This window comes from Triturus cristatus, chromosome 4_1, assembly GCF_964204655.1.
Source record: "Triturus cristatus chromosome 4_1, aTriCri1.1, whole genome shotgun sequence".
NCBI lineage: Eukaryota > Metazoa > Chordata > Amphibia > Caudata > Salamandridae > Triturus > Triturus cristatus.
The window spans coordinates 993873405-993895999 of record NC_140585.1 but is presented as its reverse complement, the minus strand read 5'-3'; the positions used below and the strand labels follow the sequence as shown (position 1 = coordinate 993895999).

The window sequence follows — 22595 nt, the reverse complement described above, 5'->3', positions numbered from 1 at the left end:
ATGTCTGTGCTCTACAAAGAGTTGCAATCAGTCAAATAATGTTGTACTGAATGGTCGTTTTATTTTTGGGGGAGAAAGAGGTTTTGGTGAGGTAGTTGAGGTGAGGAGCTCTGTGTCAATGTTTATCTGTGTGTACTTAACCACCCTGTGTAGGGAGGTATCCATGTGAAGTCCTGCATCGTCCCTCTGCGTGGGTCTGGGCAGTGTAAATGTGTATGCTGTTGTATCACGTTCTTTTTGCTTTGTGATATTTATGTTAACAATTGTTTATTTAACTGAGTGTTGCAATTGGTAGTCTCTGGCAATATGACAGGTTTTAAAGTGGTGCGAATGCTGAAGTAGGACAGGGGCAGATTCATGGCTGCATTTGTATATTCTTGGCATATGTCGAAGTTCAATTCACAATGTTACTTGCCTGTTCTTTTAGATCCTGCATGTCATGATCCAGTTTCTTTTCACGCTCCGTTGATTTGCGTAACAGCAATTTCAAATCTGCAATGCTTTCATTTTTCTTTATTAGATCAGTTTCCATCTCCTTCATTTTAGCTTCATACTTCCTGTCAACGAGCAAATAGGTATTACTTTGAAATAACTGCTTCTAGGTTTAGTAAATATGAAAACATATGGTTAGTTTTACTCACACTCTGCATCAGCACATTAATTGGGAATTGTAGCTTGTTTCTAAAGGTGCACACCCTGTAAGATACTTAAGGCAGGTAGGAAAAATAGTTTTCCGTCAGTCAGATCCGATGTCTCTTTTACTTCCCTTGTATAATAAACAAAAAGAGATCACTCTCCACACATTCCTTTTCATGATAACCCTTTGTTAGGTGAAGGTGTATCTTAAGCGAGTGCAGAAGTCAAGGTGTTTGTAGTCACCTATGAGGCTGTGATGTAGCAAAGGCTTCATGGGCCCTAATGCAAGCTAGGAAAATGGGTCTATTACACCCAGTTACAAAGTAAAATACATTTGTAACTGTGGTGCAGCGCGACCCTAAATGTCCTGGGCCCCGGCTACACTGTCTATAATACCACAGTGCCTTTGACAGACAAATCACACTCTACTTCTCACTTGTAGGGCAGGTCTAATCTCAGGAGATTTCTGTTAAGGGAGAGTCCTGTCCTAGTACCTATCTAGAGACAACCCTTGTGCCTGTGTGTGATGCTTTGGGCGGGTCTGATGACCAGGGACCTTCACATCAATCCTGTGCCCAGACTGATTGTGTGAAAAAATATAAAAATATATATAGGAAGCACCTAATGCAAGCGACCACCATGAGCTAATTGGCTGTTACTAACCAATTTTCTCACTTTCTCATCATTGGCAGCTTTCCTATAAATCAAAGAACCAACACTTAGACTAAATGAAAAGAATATTGCTTGTGTGTATCCCTATATGTTACTTACCTTCGGTAACGCCTTATCCTTTGCAGAATCCTTACTGTAGATTTAACCCAAGGCACCAGACAGTGTCCGGAGACTTTTCTACAGCAGCACCTCTGCGCGCTGGGAGAGGGCATCGATCAATTCCATAACAACGACGGAGACCAGATGTAACATCGGCAGAGACCATATAAGCCCTCCCCCGACGCAGTGACGCGAGTTTCTTCTGCAACTACTTTCCACGCTAGAAAATGAAACCACGTATAGAAACTGCAATGGAAACAGTGTGCCCCAAAATAATAATCTTTATGAAAAACAATCATATTTGTTTTACCGTTATATATATATACATACACACACATATATTTTTTGTATTACTTTTTTTTTCAAGAAGTAGAAAGAGAATCAGTTCACAGTGGGGGGAGGATGGATGGGTCAGTAAGGAATCTACGGCTAGATCTTGTTTCTCCCAGATAAGTCATTACCGAAGATAAGTAACGTATTCATCTGATAGAGATATCTAGCCGCAGATTCCTTACCTTAGAATGAGCTACCCAAGCGATACCATCCCGAAGGAGGGTCTGCAAACCGGATCGTAGGAAAGATCCTCGACCAGGCTAACCTGTCTGAAATAAGAAAGAAAGGAGAGACCATCTGCCAGGAAGGGAGGTGAGGGAAAAGACATCTCACCAGAAACATTGAGGAGAAGCATATGTAGAAGAGTAGGGTCTGCTTTCTATGTTCACCCCCACTTTTTGCTTTTGCTTCACTGATTTTCGACTTAGATGTGGCTGTGGGCCTGCTAATCAGACCCACAGCCCAGCTGTTCTCTCTCTAAATTCATACTATGTACTTTAGGTACATAACCCAATTGGTAAGGATCACCTTATAGGTCGCTGTACAGTGTACCTTAGGTGCCCAGGGCATAGGTGCACCCTAGGCCTACCGGGGGCTGCAGCATGTATTATGCCACCCCTGGCTGGCCTTCCATTATGACACAACTGGCTTATCACTCAGCTGGGGCAAGGTTGTGTAATCACCCCTTGCTTAGGCATAGTATTCCTATGCCTACCTTATATATAGACACATGGGTAACCTATCAGTCACTCCTATGGCAGGCCTTAACAAACCTGAAGGCAGAGTGCTTGGTAACATGTGAGATGGTGCTCTAGCATGTGCTGAGCCTGTCTGCAGCTTTCAGAACCATGTCCTTATAGCTGTTCTATGATATCGCCTACCATATACTCTTAAAGTGCCTTATAATCCTCGCGGTTATGGTAACTATGGTTTGGCTTTATCGAAACATGTCGTGTAAGGTGTCTAACACTTTGGAATACTACCCCCACTCCATTTCTGGCGATGAGGATAGTATTCCTCCCTTCTAGAGAGAGAAGACATGTTAAAATCCTACTACCCGGTTAAAGTTAACCAGAGCCCCAGCATCACAAAATGGATGCTGCTGCCACAGACACAAGTCTGACCTCCTGCTGCTGGGAGTCCTTCCAGCGAGGGAGGCTTGGACAATGGGTTTCCTGCCTTGGGAGGTGCTAGCACCACCCTAGACAGGACTTTGTGTATTGGGGCAGGGAGGGATGAATGAAATGAGACACTGCCTGGGGCACACAAGGTGTTCCATGCATAGTCCAGTTCAAACCGGTGCTGGGGCACTCCAGCCCCAGTCCTGGCATGAACCTGGACAAAGGGAAAGGGGTGTAACCACCCCCCTCCCTGGTCTCACCCATAGGAGGGACCTAGCAGGTAAACCAGCCCCCCAGATTAGTATAAGAGTGGGAGCTGGGTCCTTAGGACTTTAGATTATCCTGAACCTGCATCTTGAACAGAAACTCTGGACCTTCGACATTCAACTACGGAAGAAGACTGAAGAATCTCCCTTGTGGCCAAGGAGTGACCACCCTGGGCAACCAGGCACCATCCAGCGACCGCTGCTTGCTTTGCGACTGATCCTACGAGGGACGACTGCAGAGACTGACCAGCGCCGTGACTACCAGACACCTCTGAACCAGATCCACATCTACAGCAAAGCTGAGACCCGTGGAGGCAACGAGGGACGTGGGACCGGCGACTTGGGAAAAGTGGCTAGTAACTGACTAGTGCGACTTCTGAGGCTTCCTCGAGGCTGTGCTTGGGGAATTGAGAAGCCCCAATCCCGAGCACCATCTGCAAAGAAGATCAGTTCCCCACACTTCAAGTGTTCTGCGTGGGGCCCTTCTGCACCTGAGTTGCTGGACGTGTTGTCCGGTTGCTGGCCCGTTGTCTAGTGACCTCTGTGACGATGAACCTTCAATTTTGCCTTGCTGGTCCGGCTCCTCCAGACTGGCACCCGCTCCCCTGTGAAAGGGAAGCACCCCAGACGTTCCTGGTCTGCGACAGAAGCAAGTCCTCCATCCTGCGTGGGTTACGCTTGCCAAGGCTTGTTGGGTCCTAACTCGACATCGACGCCGCCGACAGCAAGAGCCTTCGTGGGACAGCTCGCCTCCTGGTTCTGGTCGTCCTCGACGCCTCCTGGTACCCGTGGCTGCTGTGACAAGCTTCACCTCTTCACCTGCATCTTCACGACATCGCCTGGTTCCTTCCCGGCTCCTGGCTGGTGACCTAGACTCTGTCCCCTCTGCTTGCAGGTATCCTTCTTGATTCCATCCTTGGAATCCACCGGACACTCTTCACTGACTGCCTGTCAGCATCTTTCTTCAGGCATCCATAGGAGTCGACGACAAAACCCAACACAAGTTCACACCTATGCACCCGCAGCCCGTGGGCTAGGTAACTTGAGTACTCCGGTGCTCACAAGGGTATTGACTATCCTAGTGTCTAGTTTCCAAGTCTCTAACTCCTAGCTCCTTCCGAAGTGTCCTAAAACTCTTAATTTCTAAATACTACTATTTCTATCTACTTTAACGCATTACGCATGAGTGTTTCCACTCTGCACCTGAATCCCGTGGGCCTCCAACTTCCTAACAATTGGTAGTATAGTGTAGCCCCAGCGATTCCCTAGGCCTAGGCCTAACCTGTGTTCGTGACAGTGGTTCTTATACCACTTACTTAGTATATGGTTTGCGTGGCCCCTAGGGCCTAACTGTATTACTTACCCGTGTGACTTAATGTATGCTTAAATAAAACTGTGTTGTACTTACCTCGAATCTCATAAAGAGTGCTGAGGGTATTTTGACTAGAATAAATACATTCTTTTTTTTATATATATCTGTTGTGGTGTCCTTTCATTTGGTATTCAAGGGATTGCAAATGGTAGAACAGCTGGCTTCACATGCCATACAGAGTTTAGCCTAAGACTGCTCTTGTCCATGCTACCACTAGGATAGCTGGTCTATAAGGTTGACTTTACAACCAATCACCATAAGGGTTGTTTGGACTGATACAGGGTGTACACTAGAACTAGTGACATCATATATCAGGCCAACTTCTCACAGCATACACGGAACAGAATCCGCAACTTGAGAAAAAACAGGGAAGAAGGCTAAAGATGAGTCGGAAAGAACAGTCTATAAAGAAACATAATACTACATTGTTCCCTTAAAGTCCAACGGGCCAAGAAAACAACATGGAAGGCCAAGGACGTAGCTAAAACTACTGAGTCAAAGCTCCTAGTCATAGAAGCAAGCAATGCAGAGACGACCAACTGATAGTATAAGAAAAGCAATGTGGGCAATTAAAAAAATTAAGGACACCGACCGCACGTGGTAAGAGGGAACACTCAGAGAGGGAAAGAAGCTCTCTAGGACTATTCAACATAACATTTTCAGGGGGGGGGGGGGGGGGGCAGAAAGAGGGACTCAAGCAACAATCTGCAGGGAACTTCCCAGGGTACGAGGAAGAGCGCAGTAAGTAAGCAGAAACACTCTCCACCGTAAGAGAGTCAGGAAAAGATCACTCACTATAGAGATACCTAACAAAGAAAAGAATAAAAGTTATTAAAAACATATATGCATGAACACACCCACCCACACAAACACACACACCCCTCCATACATACGCAGAAGAAAAATTGTATAATAACAGGTGTCCTAGAAGGGCACCGCATGGGCCAAGATGGAACAACAGCAAACTGGAAACCAAACACATGGCTTCGAATAAAAGGAAAAGAGGCAGGAAACAACACCATAGACTTAACAGTGAAAATCAGGCGGCCGAGAGAACGGTGAAAAGAAAAATAATGTTGCTAAAATAGAAAAATAAGACCATTATGGAGAACTGTACAAGGGTCAAATTGAACAATGCCAACACATGGGAGGCCTACGCAGATAAGTAGTCCCCATCTGAAGGAAGAATAACAGACGGGGAAGAGGCCTTGCCGAAGCAGCAGACAAGACAGAGGAAATAGCATGGAAAGACCACTGCCAAAAGTTAAGGTCCAAACCAAGAAACCAGCGTAAAGAACAGAAGTAACAATGGAGAGTTAGTGCCAACAGCCTAACAAGGATGTGGGCTGAAACGAAAAGGAAAGGTTTGGGTACATACATAGTGTAGGAGGCTGGCTCAGTACATAGTTTATGGCCGATGGTGAGGCACTGTGCCTTGAGGTCCCTGAAAACCAAAGATCTCAAGGGGTAGCTGTGGAGAGCACCTAAGGCTTATTCAGGAGGGTGTAAAGTGGGTGCATTTACCACTGTAGTCAGTTGGCAAGCTTACACATAAGAACCAAATCAGGTGAGTATAAAAATACTTTGTATTTATTAGTACACACTAGACACTAACTTGGTATATCTCCTACCCACAGTTATCGAATACACACAAGAAATACTTCAAAATCAGGTAAGTAACATTGGAAAATACATGGGCACCTAAAGGGGGCCAAACCATATACTAAAATAGTGGAATGTGAAATGGTAACTAAAACAGGACTAATGTACAAGGATGGAGGACCCCTGGGGAAGCACAGAACCACCCAAGATGAGTAGTCAGGACTCCAAGGTGCCAGGGTGCAGAGCGGTTACACTTGGTCTGATGTCTATAGAGTAACACAGGGTAAATTGCAGTTGGATTTTTAAGGTTCTAGTACCCTTCCCAAAGGAACCACTTGGATCAAGGAAGGTTGCAGTCACCCCTCCTGTGGATACCCAGATACCTACACCAGGGAGCCCGGGTGCATAGGAGTGAAGTGGTGTCGGAACTGCTTGTTGACGCCAATGGAGGATCGTGAAGCATCAGCAGCTGCAGAGTCTCGAGGACCAGGCCGGTAGAACCAGGATGTGGAATCCAGATTAGAAGACCCTGAAAGCAGAGGGGACAGAGTCCAAACTACCCGGAGGTCAACACAGGAACACAATACCAGCCCTTGTTGGAGGTTCTTGCTGCAACACGGTGGGGTTGAAGCAGAAACTGTGGAGACCAAGTGACGAAGCAGGAGCACTGGAGCCGTCCACAAGCTGTCCCATGCCGGTCGACGAGGGCACGGCCTCAAACAAGCCTTGGCAAATGCAAACAATAGTTTCCGGGAGAAGATGGAACTAACCCAGCAACAGTAAGTCGGAGCCAGGCCTCAGCATGCAGGAGAGCCAGCATGAATCAATGGAGCCCCCTCAACGACCCTCTGGCAGCAGGCACAGTGAGTCGCAGTGAAGCCTCAACAGCACAAACAAGTTGAAGGCCCACGATGCAGAGGATACAGGCAGGACGTCGTTCTTGGAGCTGTGCAATGCTAAAGGCTGGATCTTTTGTGAAGAGAGCCAACAAGCCTTGGCAAAGACAAACAGGCGGTTCATGTCAGCTAGAGAGGGATTACAGTTGCCCAAGTTAGAAGGAAGACTGGTCAGGCCTCTGGGGAGCCAACACACCACCATCTGTGTTGCAGAGCTGGGCAATGTCCCTGGGACAACAGGATCAGCAAATCGGTCATCGACGTGGAGGTGTCTGCGGATGCAGGGAAGTGACTCCTTCACTCCAAGGAAGATTCCTCCTTGCTAACGTGCAAGCAGAGTCCTTGGTGACTCAGAGGATGCACAGTCACTGAGTTGCAGAACTTTAAGAAGCACAGGGACGAATATGTAGCAGGAATCTTCCCACCTGGAGCAGTCTTGTCTTGGGTCCTGACTTGAAGAACAACAGAGTGCCAGTGTCCACCACAAGCTGTCCGATTTTGAAGTAGTTGTTGGCACGAATCTAAAGACCCACCCTCAGGGGAGCCCTTAGGCAATCCTAGAAAGGGGATGGACCTCCTCTGTAGTTACCCATCTATCGGGGGGTTCAGGGACGCTACTCAGCTGGCTTAGTCAGATGCTCCCAGGAGCCAAGATTCAACATTGCAGAATCAAGCGGCCATCTGTAAGAGCTCTGACCACCTCCCTAGAGAGGAGCTTGACGGGGGTAGACCCGCCCCTGTCCTTTGTGTAACTTCACGCGAGAGCGTTAACCTAGGGCTCCTTAACTGGGAAAAACTGGTTTATGCAAAGAGGGCACCAAAGAACAAGTTACTTACCTTCGGTAATGCTTTTTCTGGTGGATACAGCATCTGCCTGTGGATTCCTCACCTTTTGAACACAGACCCTGTAAGGCTACACAGGTTGGTATTGGGGGGGTCCTCTAAGGAGCCTCCAGTACATGGAATCATGCAATTAACACTGGAATCGGTGTAGTTGCTGTGGTCTGCAATGTCCTATCACTGGGACACTCCGTTGGGGCAACCAGGCACTTTAGAAGCTCAATAATAATAATAAGAGCATGAAAGGAAAATACCTGCCAGGGCAGGAGCACCACACCAAATGCCATTTGGAAGCCAATGGGCACCGCCCTATAAAGGCTCACACAGAAAATAAATCAAGGAGACCATCGCCGGCCAGACTGAGAACGGGGGAAGAAGAGGACGGTATAGCAATCGGGGATTAAGATTTCGCTCCACTCCGACTATCCTGAACACGGCATAAAGCAGAGTCGGCTTGAGAGCAAAACAGATATTGACCATCGAAAGGCATGTCCACCAAGGCAGACTGTACAATCTCAGAGAAGCCAGAGGGGTGTAGCCAGGCAAGCCAGCGAAAAGCTATAGAGAGAGCCATGGCTTATCCGACAGGATCTGTGGTATCCATGCCAAAACAAAACAGCAATTTAGCAGCATGACGGCCATCCTGGACCGCCTGAGTATGAGAACCCCGAGTGTCATCAGGGACAGAGGAGAGAAGGCACAAGACCGAATCACACAACAGCCAAAACGGTCCCACAAGACAAGCAGTACAAAGGGCCGTAAAACGGAGCTGGTGCCCATGTCGTGGTAGGCTGTAGAAGCCTGAACCATAAAGGAGCGCGGAGTAGGCTGTGTGAAAAGGCAGAGCGGACCTCCAGGGAAGGATGGTGCCTATGAGCTATAGACCATTCCGCGGAAGGCCTTGAAACGGGTTTAGTCCCCGAAATCAGAGGAATAGGAGGTGTGTCAGGGACACCGCATGTATGCAGTAAAGTCACGGAAGTCGACAGCTAGAACCAGGGATTTCGGGAGCTGGTCCTTGAGAAGTCCACGGAGGGAAAAGAGGACCGTGACCAATGAGGGACCTTCGCCCATCATGCCGCGAAGTGTCATGCAGCGCTCCTGAAACGGTGACAATTGAAGATGAAGACATGAGCAGCACAGTTCGGAGTCAGGATGTACGCCCAGACACCACAAGCAAATAGGATGAGGGTGCGGGTTGACATCATAGTCCACAGGGCCCCGAAAATATCGAGAAAATGCACACTGTTACGTCGCCAACGTTGAGATAGGCCAAAAATGTCCAGATGTACCGCTCTCTGGATTCGCGTGGAACCGCGGAAAAGAAGAAACTGACGTCAGCGCATCAAGAAAGGGGTTATATGGACTCTGTCAACGTCACATCCGATGGCCGATGTTGTTACGGAAGTCACTCGATGCACTCTACCAACGTGTAGGGGAACCGCTGTAGAAACTTTCTTTGAATCCAGTCTGGCGGCTGGGGATTATTCTAAGGTAAGGAATCTGCGGCTAGACGTCTCTATCAGATAAATGTGTCATGCACTTCTTATCCCCCCGAGGACTATTATAAAGGAAGAAAAATTGTCTTCCTCACAAAAAAGCTAAAGATTAGTTGTGTTGCATTTAGCACATGTCTTTATTTCATGCCCGCACTCATGATTAAAAACAGATTCTATGTTTAGACCATTTTAATGTGAACGGCCGACATGTTCCATTGCCACCCCACAACTTACTGGCAAATTCATCAGGGCATGAAGACCATTGATCACCCGATTATACAATGGACCATATGGTCCCCGGCAGAACGCCTACCAGTAGGCCATAGGAAGGGAGTATCAGGAAACAAAGTTATGTTTGCCACCGGTGTCAGCACCCAGATTTTCGTCTTGGGGGTAAACACTTACACCAGTTTTATTGAAAGGGCAAGATCTAAAATAGTTTAAGTATGGACAATGATAAGGGGATTAAAGTGAGATGGAGGGCACAGGAAATGCTACACTGGAAAGGAGGTAACAATTAGTTCTCGTCTTTCCTTCATCACAGGTCACAAAGAGTCAAGGCAAACCACTCTCTCTCCCTGCCCTCTCCCGTACTCATGGGGGTCCCCCAAGGGTCCGCTCTATCTCCTATCCTCTTCAACCTTTTCCTGGAACCCCTCGCTAACTTGTTAAACTCCATGAACATTCTCTTCCACATGTATGCGGACGACATGCAACTCTATTTGAAAATCTCATCCCTGAAAAATATCATCTTCCTCAACAATACTCTAACATCCACTCAAAACTGGTTAACGGAGAACCATCCCCTGCTTGACACTTCCAAAACAGAATTCCTGCTCATCTCCCCCTCCGAACTACATCCCCAAGCTAGACCTATGGCTGAGTCACCTCACTGCTTTCAATTGCACTCCTCTCATCATAGACTCAGACAAATCTCTCGGAGTCACCATGGACAAGCACCTAAATATGAAAAATCATATCAGCAATATATGTAAGGGAGCAAACCATTTGTTGAGGTCACTCAGAAATATTAAACCTTTCCTTCCACAAAATGATTTCAAGCAGGTGGTCCAAGCGCTTGTCTTGCCGAGGCTAGACTACGGCAGTGCTATCCTCTGTGGCCTTCCCAAATACGCCCTGGCTCCACTAAGGTCATCACTGAACGTGGCGGCTAGACTGGTCACAGGCACCACACGATACAAACATATATCCCCAGTCCTAACATCTCTTAATTGGCTGCCCTACGAAGCACGAATTCAGTTAAAGATTGCCGTTCTGGTGCACAAAGCCCTTCACTTCAATACTCCCAGGTACCTTGAGCAAAAACTTGAACTATCCTGTGGTTTAAAAAGCCAGCGCCACTACCTTCCTCTTGAAACCACTCATCCTTAACAAAAAAAGAACCTGTCACTGAGCTTTCTCTGGTGCTGCACCAAAGATATGGAATCTCTTCCACTGGAAGTACGCAGAAGCTCTTCAACGAAGGCTTTCAAATTGAAAGCTAAACGATTCCTTATGAACAAATTCTTACCCTAAGAGGGATAGGCTCACTTGCTCATTGACAGTGTTACCACTATCATGATACCTCCGCTGTATTACCCTCCTGGGCGCAATTGTCCCGCATTATGCGACCATTCCAGTCTTTTTTTTTTTCTCTCTCTCTATCGAATGTTGATATTGCTTTTATGTTCTTCCTCATATCATATTGTAAAGCGCTCTGATATCTTTCGGGATCTTGTTCTCGCTATATAAAACTTTATAAATAAACAAAATAAATAAATAAATGCCAGGAGGTTTGAGGTAGACTGGAGGTGGTTGACAAATGCTCGGAAAAAGCCCTCCTTCAAAACAGTCAGTCAGGGGAAGACTGAGATCACTGAACTCTGAAGATGCGCTGCTACTACCTCCATCACTTTCGTGAACATTCGCGAGGCACTGGTAAGACCAATGGGGAGCACAGAAAACTGAAAATGCTTCTGTACCACCACAAAATACAGGTAGCACTGATGGACGGTCAGGACGGGCATATGGAAATAAGTGTCCTGTAGGTTCAACACCACCATACAGTCTCCAGGGTAGAGGGCAGACAAGACCTTGGTCAGTGTGAGCATTTTTTTAAGGAAATGTGGTTTATAAAATGGTGTTATTGTGAGACCCCGCTGTGTAATAAACTCACAACCGTGTCTTGGATACAGTTAGGCTTGTTTGTCCAACCTTAGCGCAACCCTGGGTTTCTGTGGCTTCGAGCAGCCAGGTTTAAACAGCACCAAAACAATGAGAAGAAAGAAAAACAACTCTCAAGAAATCCTACGCCAATTTATATAAATAGGCTGTATTTTTACAGTTGTATAGACACGAAAACGACCCACCGGAGGATTCCGGAGAAATAATTTCAGCGAATCCCAACTTTTCACTGAGGCACAAACAAGCAGTGGCTAATTCAACAAATGTAATACTGGGAACCTTTTTCAAGAAAAATTTATTCAAAGTTCAATGCGGTCAGTTCCACTTACTTTGGGCGACCAATTCTGGCAGGGAGCAGGTCAGGGGTCTAACAAGTCCCACAAAAATGTACCTCCAAAAAGAAGCAGTCTCCAGTCTAGTTCCAGTGTTAATGGCAACTTGCTATTGACTACTATGGAGTGGTCCTGATGCAAGGGAAACAGGATGCTGCAAATGCTGTAGGATGCTGTGAGGGGGAACTTTCTGGGGCTACTCCTCAGTCCACATTCCTGGTGGGGCAACTTTGGCCAGAAATGTCGATGCCCCTCGAAGTCCTCTTTGGTTCAGGCTACCAACACAGCCAGGAAGGCTTTTCCAAATTTTGTGGCCCTGGTACTGGAACAGGAAGTCAGCCAACTGACTCCAGGAATCTCTAAGTCTGGGCTCGAGGGACGACTTGTGCACGAGCAGGATACCACAGACACAGTCCTCATTTTGCTAGCCCAAGGAACAGCACGTTCAATCCAAGATCAGCCACTCTTTGCCAGGTCCCAGGTCAGAAGGACAGTCCTTCTTCGGTCCATGCAAGACCTGAGGTTCGGGATTCAAGGGTGATTCTTTTATACCCAGTAATTGCCCTCAAGTGATGCTGTGGTCACTAGTCAAGGGGCTACTCGGGCCCCTCTCACTTGATGACAACTTCCTATGAAGGAGAAGAGGAAAGAGCCAAAGAGGCCTGCAAGGCCGCTGCATAGGCCTCCATCTGGGCTCTTTTCGCCCCCGCGCCGGGGAACGGCAGTTAGGGTGTTGACGCGTGGGGCCGCACCACTCGCGGAGAACCCGCGCCTCCAACAGGCCGGGGACCGGGCCTTGGGCACAAACTGCGGCACTTACCAACAGGTGAGCGATGCCCTTGCGGCCTGGGAGAGGGACGGTGTCAGGGACGGAAGCAGTGGGACTTGAAGCCATCCCCGGGGAACGGGCGCGGCGACTACGCCGACCTGGACATTCGTGCCGAAAGGAGTTTCATCCGGCGCTCCCGCCGGGATTTCGGCTTCATTTGCTGACACGCCTCGCAGTCCGTGGAGTCGTGGTGCTCCCCAAAACACCACATGCAGATGGGGTGAGGATTCGTTACCGACATGTGGCGCGCGCAAGACGAGAACGTCTTGAAGTCCCAAGGCATTCGCACACTGTTCTCAGAAAAAAAGCTGAAAGGGGAAAAAGAAGGCCAAAAACAGGCCAGGAACACGATCTGGGTCCGCGTTGCACGCGGAAAAGAAAAAAAAAACGGACGTCAGCGCGCCGGGGTGGGGCTTATGTTACCTTGCTGATGTCACGCCCGCGGAGGACGTCGGGCGGAGTTGTGTGGTGTCGCCCCCCGGCGCGCAGAGATGCTGGGCAAGAAAGTTTATCGGGTCCAGTCTCACGCCTGGGGATAATTCTACGTTAAGGAATCTGCGGCTAGTAGTCTCTATCAGATAATGTATTTTTTTCTACTCTGTGGGTGCCCATTCTGGTTGCAGGAATAGAGAAAAGATAAGGGACTGGATCTCCCTGTAGGAGGCTGGCTCAGTATATGGTGTACACCTATTGGTGATACACCATTCAATGAGTCCAGGCAACCCTTGGTGGTCCGTAAGTGGTCCCTGATAACCAGAACTCTCGAGGGGCAGCTTTGGAGAGCAGCTAAAGCTTATCCAGGAAGGTGTAAAGGGGATGCAATTACCACAACAGTCAGTCAGTGAGTGTCAAACACAGAGGAAAGAACCATGCAAGTGTTAGCAAAATAAAGTATTATTTATTAAACCACTAAACAACTTGGTATAGCTCCTACCCGGAGATATGATTACACAACAAATATACAATAAAAACAGGCAAGTAAGCACATAAAACACAATGGACCCTAGGGGGGGGAACCATATTTTAAAAAAAGAGAATGCGAACAGGGTACCTAATCAACACTACCACCCAAGGATCTGTAGAACAGTGGAAGCCCGGAACAACCAAAGGTAAGTTGCTAGGATTCCCTAGGCGCCCATATGCAGAGGTAATACCCCGGATCGGTGACCATGGGGAAGACAAGGGTAGGATGTTTATGATTCAGGACCCTTCCCACAGGACCCCGAGAAAACCCGTTGGGACAAAATGGGGTTGCAGAGCACCCCCACCTGTGGATACACAGAGAAGCAGCATACCTACATGAGGGAGCCCGGGTGCATAGGTGTGAAGTTGTATCAGAACCGCCTTTTGAAGTCAGTGGGTAACTTCGCGTGTCCAGCTGCTACAGTGACCAATGGACCAGGTCGGTGGAACCCAGACATGGACTCCAGATGAGAAGTACCTGAGGAGAGAGGAGACAGTCCACGCCACCCGGAGTCGTCCAGGTGGTACAGGAGCACAATGCTAACCCTTCTCTAGGACGGAGGCCTTGAAGTTGCAACTGTGGAGTCCAGGCGATGTTGTAGGATCCCAAGAGTCGTCCAGGAGCTGTCCCACGCCTGTCGACGAGGAACAGGAGGCTCAGTGGCCAGCAGGGCCACCAACAAGCCTTGGCAAACACCAACAAAGGGTTTAGCGGGAGATGATGCAGAACTGGGGACCAGCAAGGTACAAGGAACTCACCCACCACACGTAAGTAAGGGGGTCAAGGATGCTACTCTGGGGGACTGACCAGTCAGATGCTCCCAGGGGCCTCTGCTTATCTTATTTTCAAGATGGCAGAATCAAGTGGCCACCTAGCAGAGCTCTGGGCACCTCCCTGGGCCAGCAGCTGGACAGGGGGGTGGTCACTTCAATGTCCTTTGTGTGGTTTAGCGCCAGAGCAGGAGCGGAGGGCTCCTGCATTGGGGAAAATTGGTTTACGCAAGGAGGGCACCAAATGTGGCCTTCAAAGCAGTCTGGAGGTACGCAGGAGCACCCCCACCCTACTTAGGAGACACCTAATTTTAAAGGAGAGGTGGCTACACCTCTCCTATACAGGAAATATGTTGTTCTCCCTTCCCCTGCCTGGGTTAGGCTCATCAGAAGAATGTCAGAACTATGTCTGAGGTCGGTGGCACTTATGGCATTGCATGCAGACCCTGCAAAACTAAACGGGTAGATAGAGGAGCCCCCCCCCCCCCCCCCAGTATATGGTATCAGGCAACCAACACTGGAATCGATGTAGTTGCATGGTTCTAACATGTTTGATACCAAACATGACTAGGTTTGGGGAAGCCATTATGAAGTTGGACATCTCGTATTGACCAGTGTCCACTACATACCTTAAGATGGCTTCCCCGCACTTACAAAGCAGAGAGAATGGAGTCCAGTGTTTTTAGGTGTGCCTTTGCTCATGCAAGGGCACCCTCACACTTAGTGCCATGCACCTTGTCTTGGGCTAAAGGGCCTACTTTATGGGTGACTTATAGGTTAAAAGTGCAGTGACCGGGATATAAGGTAAACCTTTTATCTGTGGTGAGAGGTGCATGCACCATTTCACACAGGCTGCAATGGCATGCCCGTAGACACAGTTTGCATGGGCTCTCATGGGTGGCATAATACATGATGCAGCCCATGGGAGACCGCTGGTGGACCAATGCCCTGGATACCTTAGCACTATCTACTAGGGACTCACAGGAGTACATCAGTATGCTAATTGTGGGGTGTACAAAGTGCTTATTAAGTAAATTTAGGGGAGGGGGCACCGACACTGGAGTCTCGGTTAGCAAAATCCCAGTGTACTACAGTCTAAACACACTGATGTCGGTCAAAACGTGGGTGCAACCATGTCTGAAAGATCCTACTTTCCTACTTAATTCCCCCCCCCCCAAAACAAAACAGAAGAAGATGAGAATAACGTTGCCCAGTTGAGTCTTCTTTTTCTGAGTGGAAATATCTGGAAAGTCCATCTGCATTGGCATGGTTACTCCCAGTTCTATGTTCCACTGAGAAGTCCATCCATTGTAGGGAAATGGGCCACCTCAAAAGTTTGGGGGTTTCACCTTTCTTCTGTTTAAGCCATAAGAACAGGTATGGCCTCAAGTTCTTCAAGGGCGAGACCACAGCAAAGGCCTCCCTCTCTATGGCTGACTATTGTTTCCCTCTGGGGGTCACCCTCCTGCTTATAAAAGCTACTGATTGATCCTGTGCCTCCTCATTAAGTTGTGAAAGCACTGCTCCTATTCCTATCTCAGAGGCCTCTGTTAGAACAATAAATTGTTTGGAGTAGTCAGGACTCTTTAGCATTGGAGCGGAGCATACAGCCTTTTCCGGGCCTAAAATGAATTTTGACAGCCAACTCTCCAGTTCACCTTCTTAGGTATTCTCTTAGAGGTAAGATCATTAAGGGGGTGTCACAATCGACCCATATCCCTTCACAAATCTTCTGTAATGCCCAGTCAGGCCCATAAAAGCTCTGACCTGTGTCTGAGTAGTTGGAGCAACCAAATCCATAATCATTTGGATTTTGTTCTCTAAAGGTTAAACTCTACTTCCACCTATCAGGTGACCCAAGTAAAAAACTTTGCTCTGCCCTATCTGGCACTTACTGGTCTTGAAAGAGAGGCCTGCCTTTTTCAAGGCCTCAAGGACACGCCTGAGGTGGACCAAGTGATCCTGCCAGGTGAAACTAAAAACAACAATATTATCAAGATATGCTGCACTGAAGTCTTCCAGACCTGCCAGAACATGATTCACCAACCTCTGGAATGTGGCAGGTGCATGTTCCAACCCAAAGGGCATTACAGTGAACTAATAGTGCCCACCAAGTGTTGAAAGTGCAGTCTAGTGTCCTGCAGCATCTGCGAGTCTGATCTGCCAATAGTCTGCAGTCAGGTCAAAGGTGGTGAGATACTTGGCAGCAGCCAGAGTATCAACTAGCTCATCTGCCCTGGGGATTGGATGGGCATCAGTCTTAGTGACTGCATTGAGGCTCCTGTAGTCTACACAGAACCTAATTTCTCTCTCTTTCTGCCCTGGGAATGAGTTTTCGGTACAAGAAATACTGGATTAGCCCAAGGGCTGTTTGAAGGCTCAATTATCCCTAACTCTATCATCTTCTGGACTTCTGTCCTGATGCAATCTCTAACATGGTCAGGTTGCCTGTAGATTGTAGTCTTAACAGGCAGACTGTCACCTGTGTCTACATCGAGAGCACACAAGGGAGTCTGACTGGGTGTAAGAGAGAAAGGCTCTGGGAACTGACTGAGTACTTGTCTGCAATCAGTTTGTTGCTGGTTAGAGAGGCTGTCAGCAAAGACTACTCCATCTACTAAACCATCAACTGGGATGTGTGAGAGTAGATCAGGGAGAGGGTCACTCTTTTCCTCCTGGCCCTCATCAGTGGCCAGTGGTCAAAGTAAGGCTTCAGGCGGTCAAATGAATCACCCTAATGTGGCATCATGGACCACCTAGGTCTACCAAGTAGGTGATTTCACCTTTCTTCTCCACAATTATTTAGGGGTCACTCCACTTGTCTTGGAGTGCTCTCGGGGCCACAGGCTCCAACACCCACACTTTCTGCCCTGGCTGGTAAACAGTCAAAACAGCCTTTCAGTCATGCAATAACTTTTGTAGTTCTTGGCTGGCCTCCAGGCTTTTAGTAGCGTTCTTCATATACTCAGCCAAGCGTGAACATAGGCCTAGTACATAATCCACAATGTCTTGCTTGGGAGGTTTGAGAGCCGTTCCCATCCCTCCTTCACCAGACAAAGGGGACCCCTAAGTGGATGTTCAAACAGAAGTTCAAATGGGCTGTAGACCACTCCTGTCTTTGGAACCTCTCTGTAGGCAAACAGAAGGCAAGGTAGTAGGCCATCCCATCACCTCCTGAGTTTTAAGGATAGTTCCATAATCGTATCTTTATGGGTTTTGTTGAATCTTTCAACTAACCCATTGTCCTGTGGATGGTAGGGTGTGGTGAATTTAATAAATTACACCACCCTCTTTCCACACAGCTTTATGGCAGCCGGATACGAAGTTTGTACCATGTCTGACACCACCTCCTTAGGAAAACCCACTCTGGAAAGTATTCATAAGAGGGCTTTGGCCACTGCTGGAGCTGTAGTGGTCCTAAGGAGAATAGCTTCTGGGTACCTGGTGGAATGGTCCACTACCACTAGAATAAATCTGCTCCCAGAGGCTGTTGGAGGGTCTAGGTGAACAACCATGCCAATCCTTACCCTCTCAAAGAGACCTCTAACCATTGGTAGGGGGATTAAGGGGGCCTTTGTGGTGCCCCTTGACTTGCTACTGGCTTGGTAGATGATACAGGAGTGACAAACCTCCTTGGTGTCTTCAGACATGTGGGGCCAGTGAACATGTGGCAAATGTCTGTCCCCAGTTTTGCTTTGGCCAAGATATCCTGCAAGGGGTATGTCATATGCCAGGGTCAAGAAGAATCTCTCTAACGTATGAGGAACAGCCAACCTCCTGGTAGCCCCAGGCTTGGGGTCCCTAGCCTCAGAATAAAGGATTATATCTCCCCAATAAATCCTATGGTATCCACTGACATCCTCTGCCTCTTCAGCAGCAGCTTGGTGTATGAGGCACTCAAGAGAGAGGCATGATTCTGCGTCAGACTCATTTCCTCCTTGGAGGGTCCCCCTGCTCCCAGAAGCTCTGCTGTCTAAGGTCCAAGCTCCTCTGGGGCAATTTCCTCACCAGGGGCAAGATCATCTCCGTGAGGAGACTGATCCTCATTTTGAGTCTAGTGAGATGATCATGTCTTACCCTCCTTACCTCCCTTCTTAGGAGAATCCTGGAACATTATTCTAGGAACCACTGTTCCTTGACTGCATTGTCTCCCAATCATTAACAATAAGACAATCCACAAGAATGGATAAGGATATAACAACTTTGTTAGGGCCAGTCCAGCCCCCCCCCCCCCACCTCCTCCCCAGCTGAAATCAACTATTGCCATGGGGTAGCACTTACTGATGTTATCTGCAATGGTTTCTTGGTAAGAGTGCCCAAGTAGAATCTGCTCAGGGGACACCAGTTTTTCAGCCACCACACTGACTCTTGCACCTGTGTCCCTGTAAGCTTCTGCCTCAATACCATTAATGAGGGGATGCTGCCTGTATTTCCTCATATTAGGAGGCCAGGAGACAGACAGCCAAAGTGTCAAGGTCAATGCCACCCCCTGATACTAGGACAGCCTCAGCTGTCTCTCTGTTTAGGCCAGAGTCCACTGAGGTACCCAAGGTGAAACCAGCTACACCCTTGGAGGTAGTACTGCTACTAGGGCTACTGATAGGGGCAATAGGGGAAGTAGTCGCAGTACTGGTGCTTTTATTAGGGCAAATGGGATCAGATGTCTTATGGCCTTTTGTCTTACAAGCAAAGTTTCAAGGTTTCTTATTAGAAGAAGAGGATGATTTGGACCAACCCCCAGAGGAAGATGTTTGTGGACCTGAAGAAGACTCTTTCTTTTTATCGTTAGGTTTCTCCCCATCTTTCTCCTGGAATTCAGAATTATCTTTTTAATTCTGGTCATCCCCACTATGCGACTTCATGCTCACTATGGTGCAAACCCATTTGTCTGCTTTCTTTGCCAATTCATGGGGACAGGTCAGCTCAGAGTCCACCAGATATTGAAGCATGTTTTGAAATCCACAGTTTTTTTTAAAATTTTTTTTTTAAACAAATTTTATTGTGTCAATATAGCCAATACCATGCAGAGCCCTGTAACCCAGAGACGTCTGCCATATCCTTCAGACATGTACGTACAGGCAATGGACAATTGTATATATTTTTTTTAAAAACCCCCAACTCCCATCCCAACTCCCCAACCCCCAAAGATCGCACTCCCTACTAGTCTTACTCTCCCCCTTTGGTCGATTCCGCTATCCCCTCGCATCGTACGCGCCCCCGCGCTGCCCCCCATGACCACCGATAACCGTGAGCGGCTGCCCCTATGGATCGATCTCCCTCTCTACGGGGGGTTCCAGCCCAATGCCATGGTAATCTGCCCATCTTTTCCAGATCTTATAGTGCTTGCGTGGGCACCCCCTGGCCTCGAAAACGGGCAGCTCCAGCCCCATACAGAAGTCCAGACCATTCTTCCATCTCATCATGGAAGGGGCTCGTGCCGCCTTCCACTCCCTTGCAATATCTCGCTTGGCCAGGGTAAGGCCCAGCAACAGAAGATGACGTTTGTATATATTGCCCCCTATATCCTCCATGACATGAAGTAAAGCCAGCCGCGGCGAGCGGGGGAGCTCCCACCCCAATACCTCCAAGAGGCAAGCCAACACTCCCCGCCAGAATCGATCAAGGGATGCGCACTGCCATATAGTGTGAAAGAATGTGCCCTCTTCCCTGCCACACCTCAGGCACTCCGGGGATGCAATCAGCCCCGCCCGCCACAGCCGCGCCCTCGTGAAGTACACCCGGTGCAAGTATTTAAATTGAACCAGCCGGAGCCTCATGGCTATAGCAGCACCCCGCAGGGCGGCCAGCGCCTCCCTCCAATCCTCCTCCTCCAGAGCGCCCACATCTGCCTCCCAGTCCCCCCGAAGTTTGCTCAGGGTGGGGGAGCTGTGTATAACAAGGGATTGATAAATCTCAAATCCACAGTTTTTAAGGATGTGCTCTCTCATGATCAAATTTTACAGCCCTTCATAGTCATGTACATTACTAGCATGGAACCAGCCTCCCAGAGCAATAACTGCACAGTCTAATAAGTCCACCTAGTCTTGTGAGATCACCTTCTAAGTTTCTCTAAACTTAACCATGAATTCCTGAGTAGTAAGTCCAAACCCATCACTTAGTGCCCCCTTCAAGACCTGGAAGTTGTCTGCATCCACTGCTCTAACTGACAAAAGTTAATCTCTTCCTCTGTTAGCAAAGGAGTGCCACAATATAGCTGATGACTGCCTCTGGGTACTTTTTGGACCTTACAGGCCCTCTCCAGAGCAGTAACCCACTTGTGGATGTCATCTCCAAATTCTTCCTTTCTCTCTCCACCTCCAGGGCTTCTCTTTCAAGAACCAGTTGCTCCCTCATCAACATGGGTTTTGCCTTCTCAAGTTTGAGCAAGCTGTACCCTCTGTCTAAAACTTCCCCCTCTGTGCTAGAGTAGATGGACCCAGCAGAAGATGCCAAGGAGAGTGAGGTTGAGGAGGAGGACCTGTTCCTCCTTATAACACTTTTTACCAACCCAGGGGGATAACAAATGACCCTACTATTGTTACCCCCCTCTTCTGTACTACCAGTACCTTCCTCTAAAGGCCTAGCGTCGTCCATGAGGGATCTCTTCTGAATGCTCAAGGCCATGTTCAGAGACAGTGCAAGAAGTATTAGGTACCTCTTGCCACAGCTCTGTAAATCACCCCCTCACCAAAGTCTCCCTCCTCAACTGGCCTCCCAGGATTCTGGAGGTCATCTTGAAGGTGTATCTCTAAGAGATAAGACCTAGTGGGGTGACTCCCTGTATTCAGTTTTCTAGCCTTACAAAGGGTCCTAAGTTCCTGACACCTAAGATCACTGTACCCAGGCACCGGAGTCTGACTAGGTTCTCTACCAGAAGACATGGTACCAGTGTAGAGTATGTATATCTACCCTACCCTAGTGTTCTAAACTTCTAAGGGATTGGATAAAGAGCTATCCTAGACCTCTGAAACTCAATCAAAACGTTTTGACAAATAAATATTACGTGATTTGTCATAAGTATAGCGTATACCTAAGTTAGTAGTGGTTTCCTGAGGAAACCTCACTCATGAGTAAGTGGTAAAGCAATGCAAGTCTTTATCTCAACCGCTGCACCACCAGTGTAGGTGGCTGGCTCAATATACCATGCACACCTATTGGTGAAACACCCTGCATGGAGTCCAGGCAACCCTTAGTGATAGTGTAAGTGGTCCCTGATAACCAGAGATCTCAAAGGGTAGCTGTGGAGAGAAGCTAAGGTTTATCCAGGAGGGTGTAAAGAGGATGCAATTATCACAGTAGTCAGTCAGTGAGGGTCACACAAAAGAAAAAACAACACCAGTGTTAGCAAAATAAAGTATTACTCATTACAACATCAAACACTAACCTACTTAATATATCTCCTACCTATAGATATTACACAACCAATATACCATAAAAACAGGAAAGTTAGCACATAAAACACACAGGACCCTATGGGGGGACCGAACCATATACTAAAAAAATGTAACACGAACAGGGAACCTATTTAAGGCTACCACTCAAGGATCTGTAGGACAGGGGAAGCCAGGAATCACCAAAGGTATGTTGCTAGGATTCCCCAGACACCTGTATACAGAGATAATACCCGGGGTCAGTGTCCATAGGATAACATGGGGGAAGTCGTGGTTAGCATTTTTAGGATTCAGGACCCTTCCCACAGGACCCAGAGGAAACCTGTTGGGACAAGAAAGGTAGGAGAGCACCCCCACCCGTGGATTGTTTTAAAAAATCATTTTTATTGGTATTTCGTTATTTCGCAGTATACATATATCGTTCATGACCATAAAGTAATCAGAGTACATGTTTATATTGTGTCATCTGGTATACAGTTGTGCTAACAATCCCTAACAACAAAGATCATATTTAACTAGTTAACCTAGATGATTAGGAGGGACGTGCGTACTCACCACGTTGGAGCACAAGATATTGTCTGCTAGATGTACTGTGGTCCTGTGTTGATTCTGCATTGCTGGTGTTGAGGTACACTACTTATTGTGTTTTTAATAAAGAACGTAACTCTTCAACAGGGGCAGCTGTAACTGTGATTTACTGTATATGAAATGCCGCATTATGACTGGGTCGGTGACTGAGAATAGGTTACCCAGAGAAGCAGGATACCTACACCAGGGAGCCAGAGTGCA

At 47.8% G+C, this 22595-nt stretch overlaps 1 protein-coding gene across 4 annotated transcripts in view; it reads right to left on the bottom strand.

Annotated features, from left to right (window-relative positions):
- CEP290 (centrosomal protein 290) overlaps window positions 1–22595 on the bottom strand; it is a 1516454-nt gene that overhangs the window by 297049 nt on the left and 1196810 nt on the right. For all 4 annotated transcript variants that reach the window (XM_085653911.1, XM_085653913.1, XM_085653912.1 and 1 more), the window contains one exon: window positions 416–557. In XM_085653911.1, the coding sequence (XP_085510037.1) occupies window positions 416–557 (142 nt within the window). The remainder of the gene's footprint in view (window positions 1–415; window positions 558–22595) is intronic.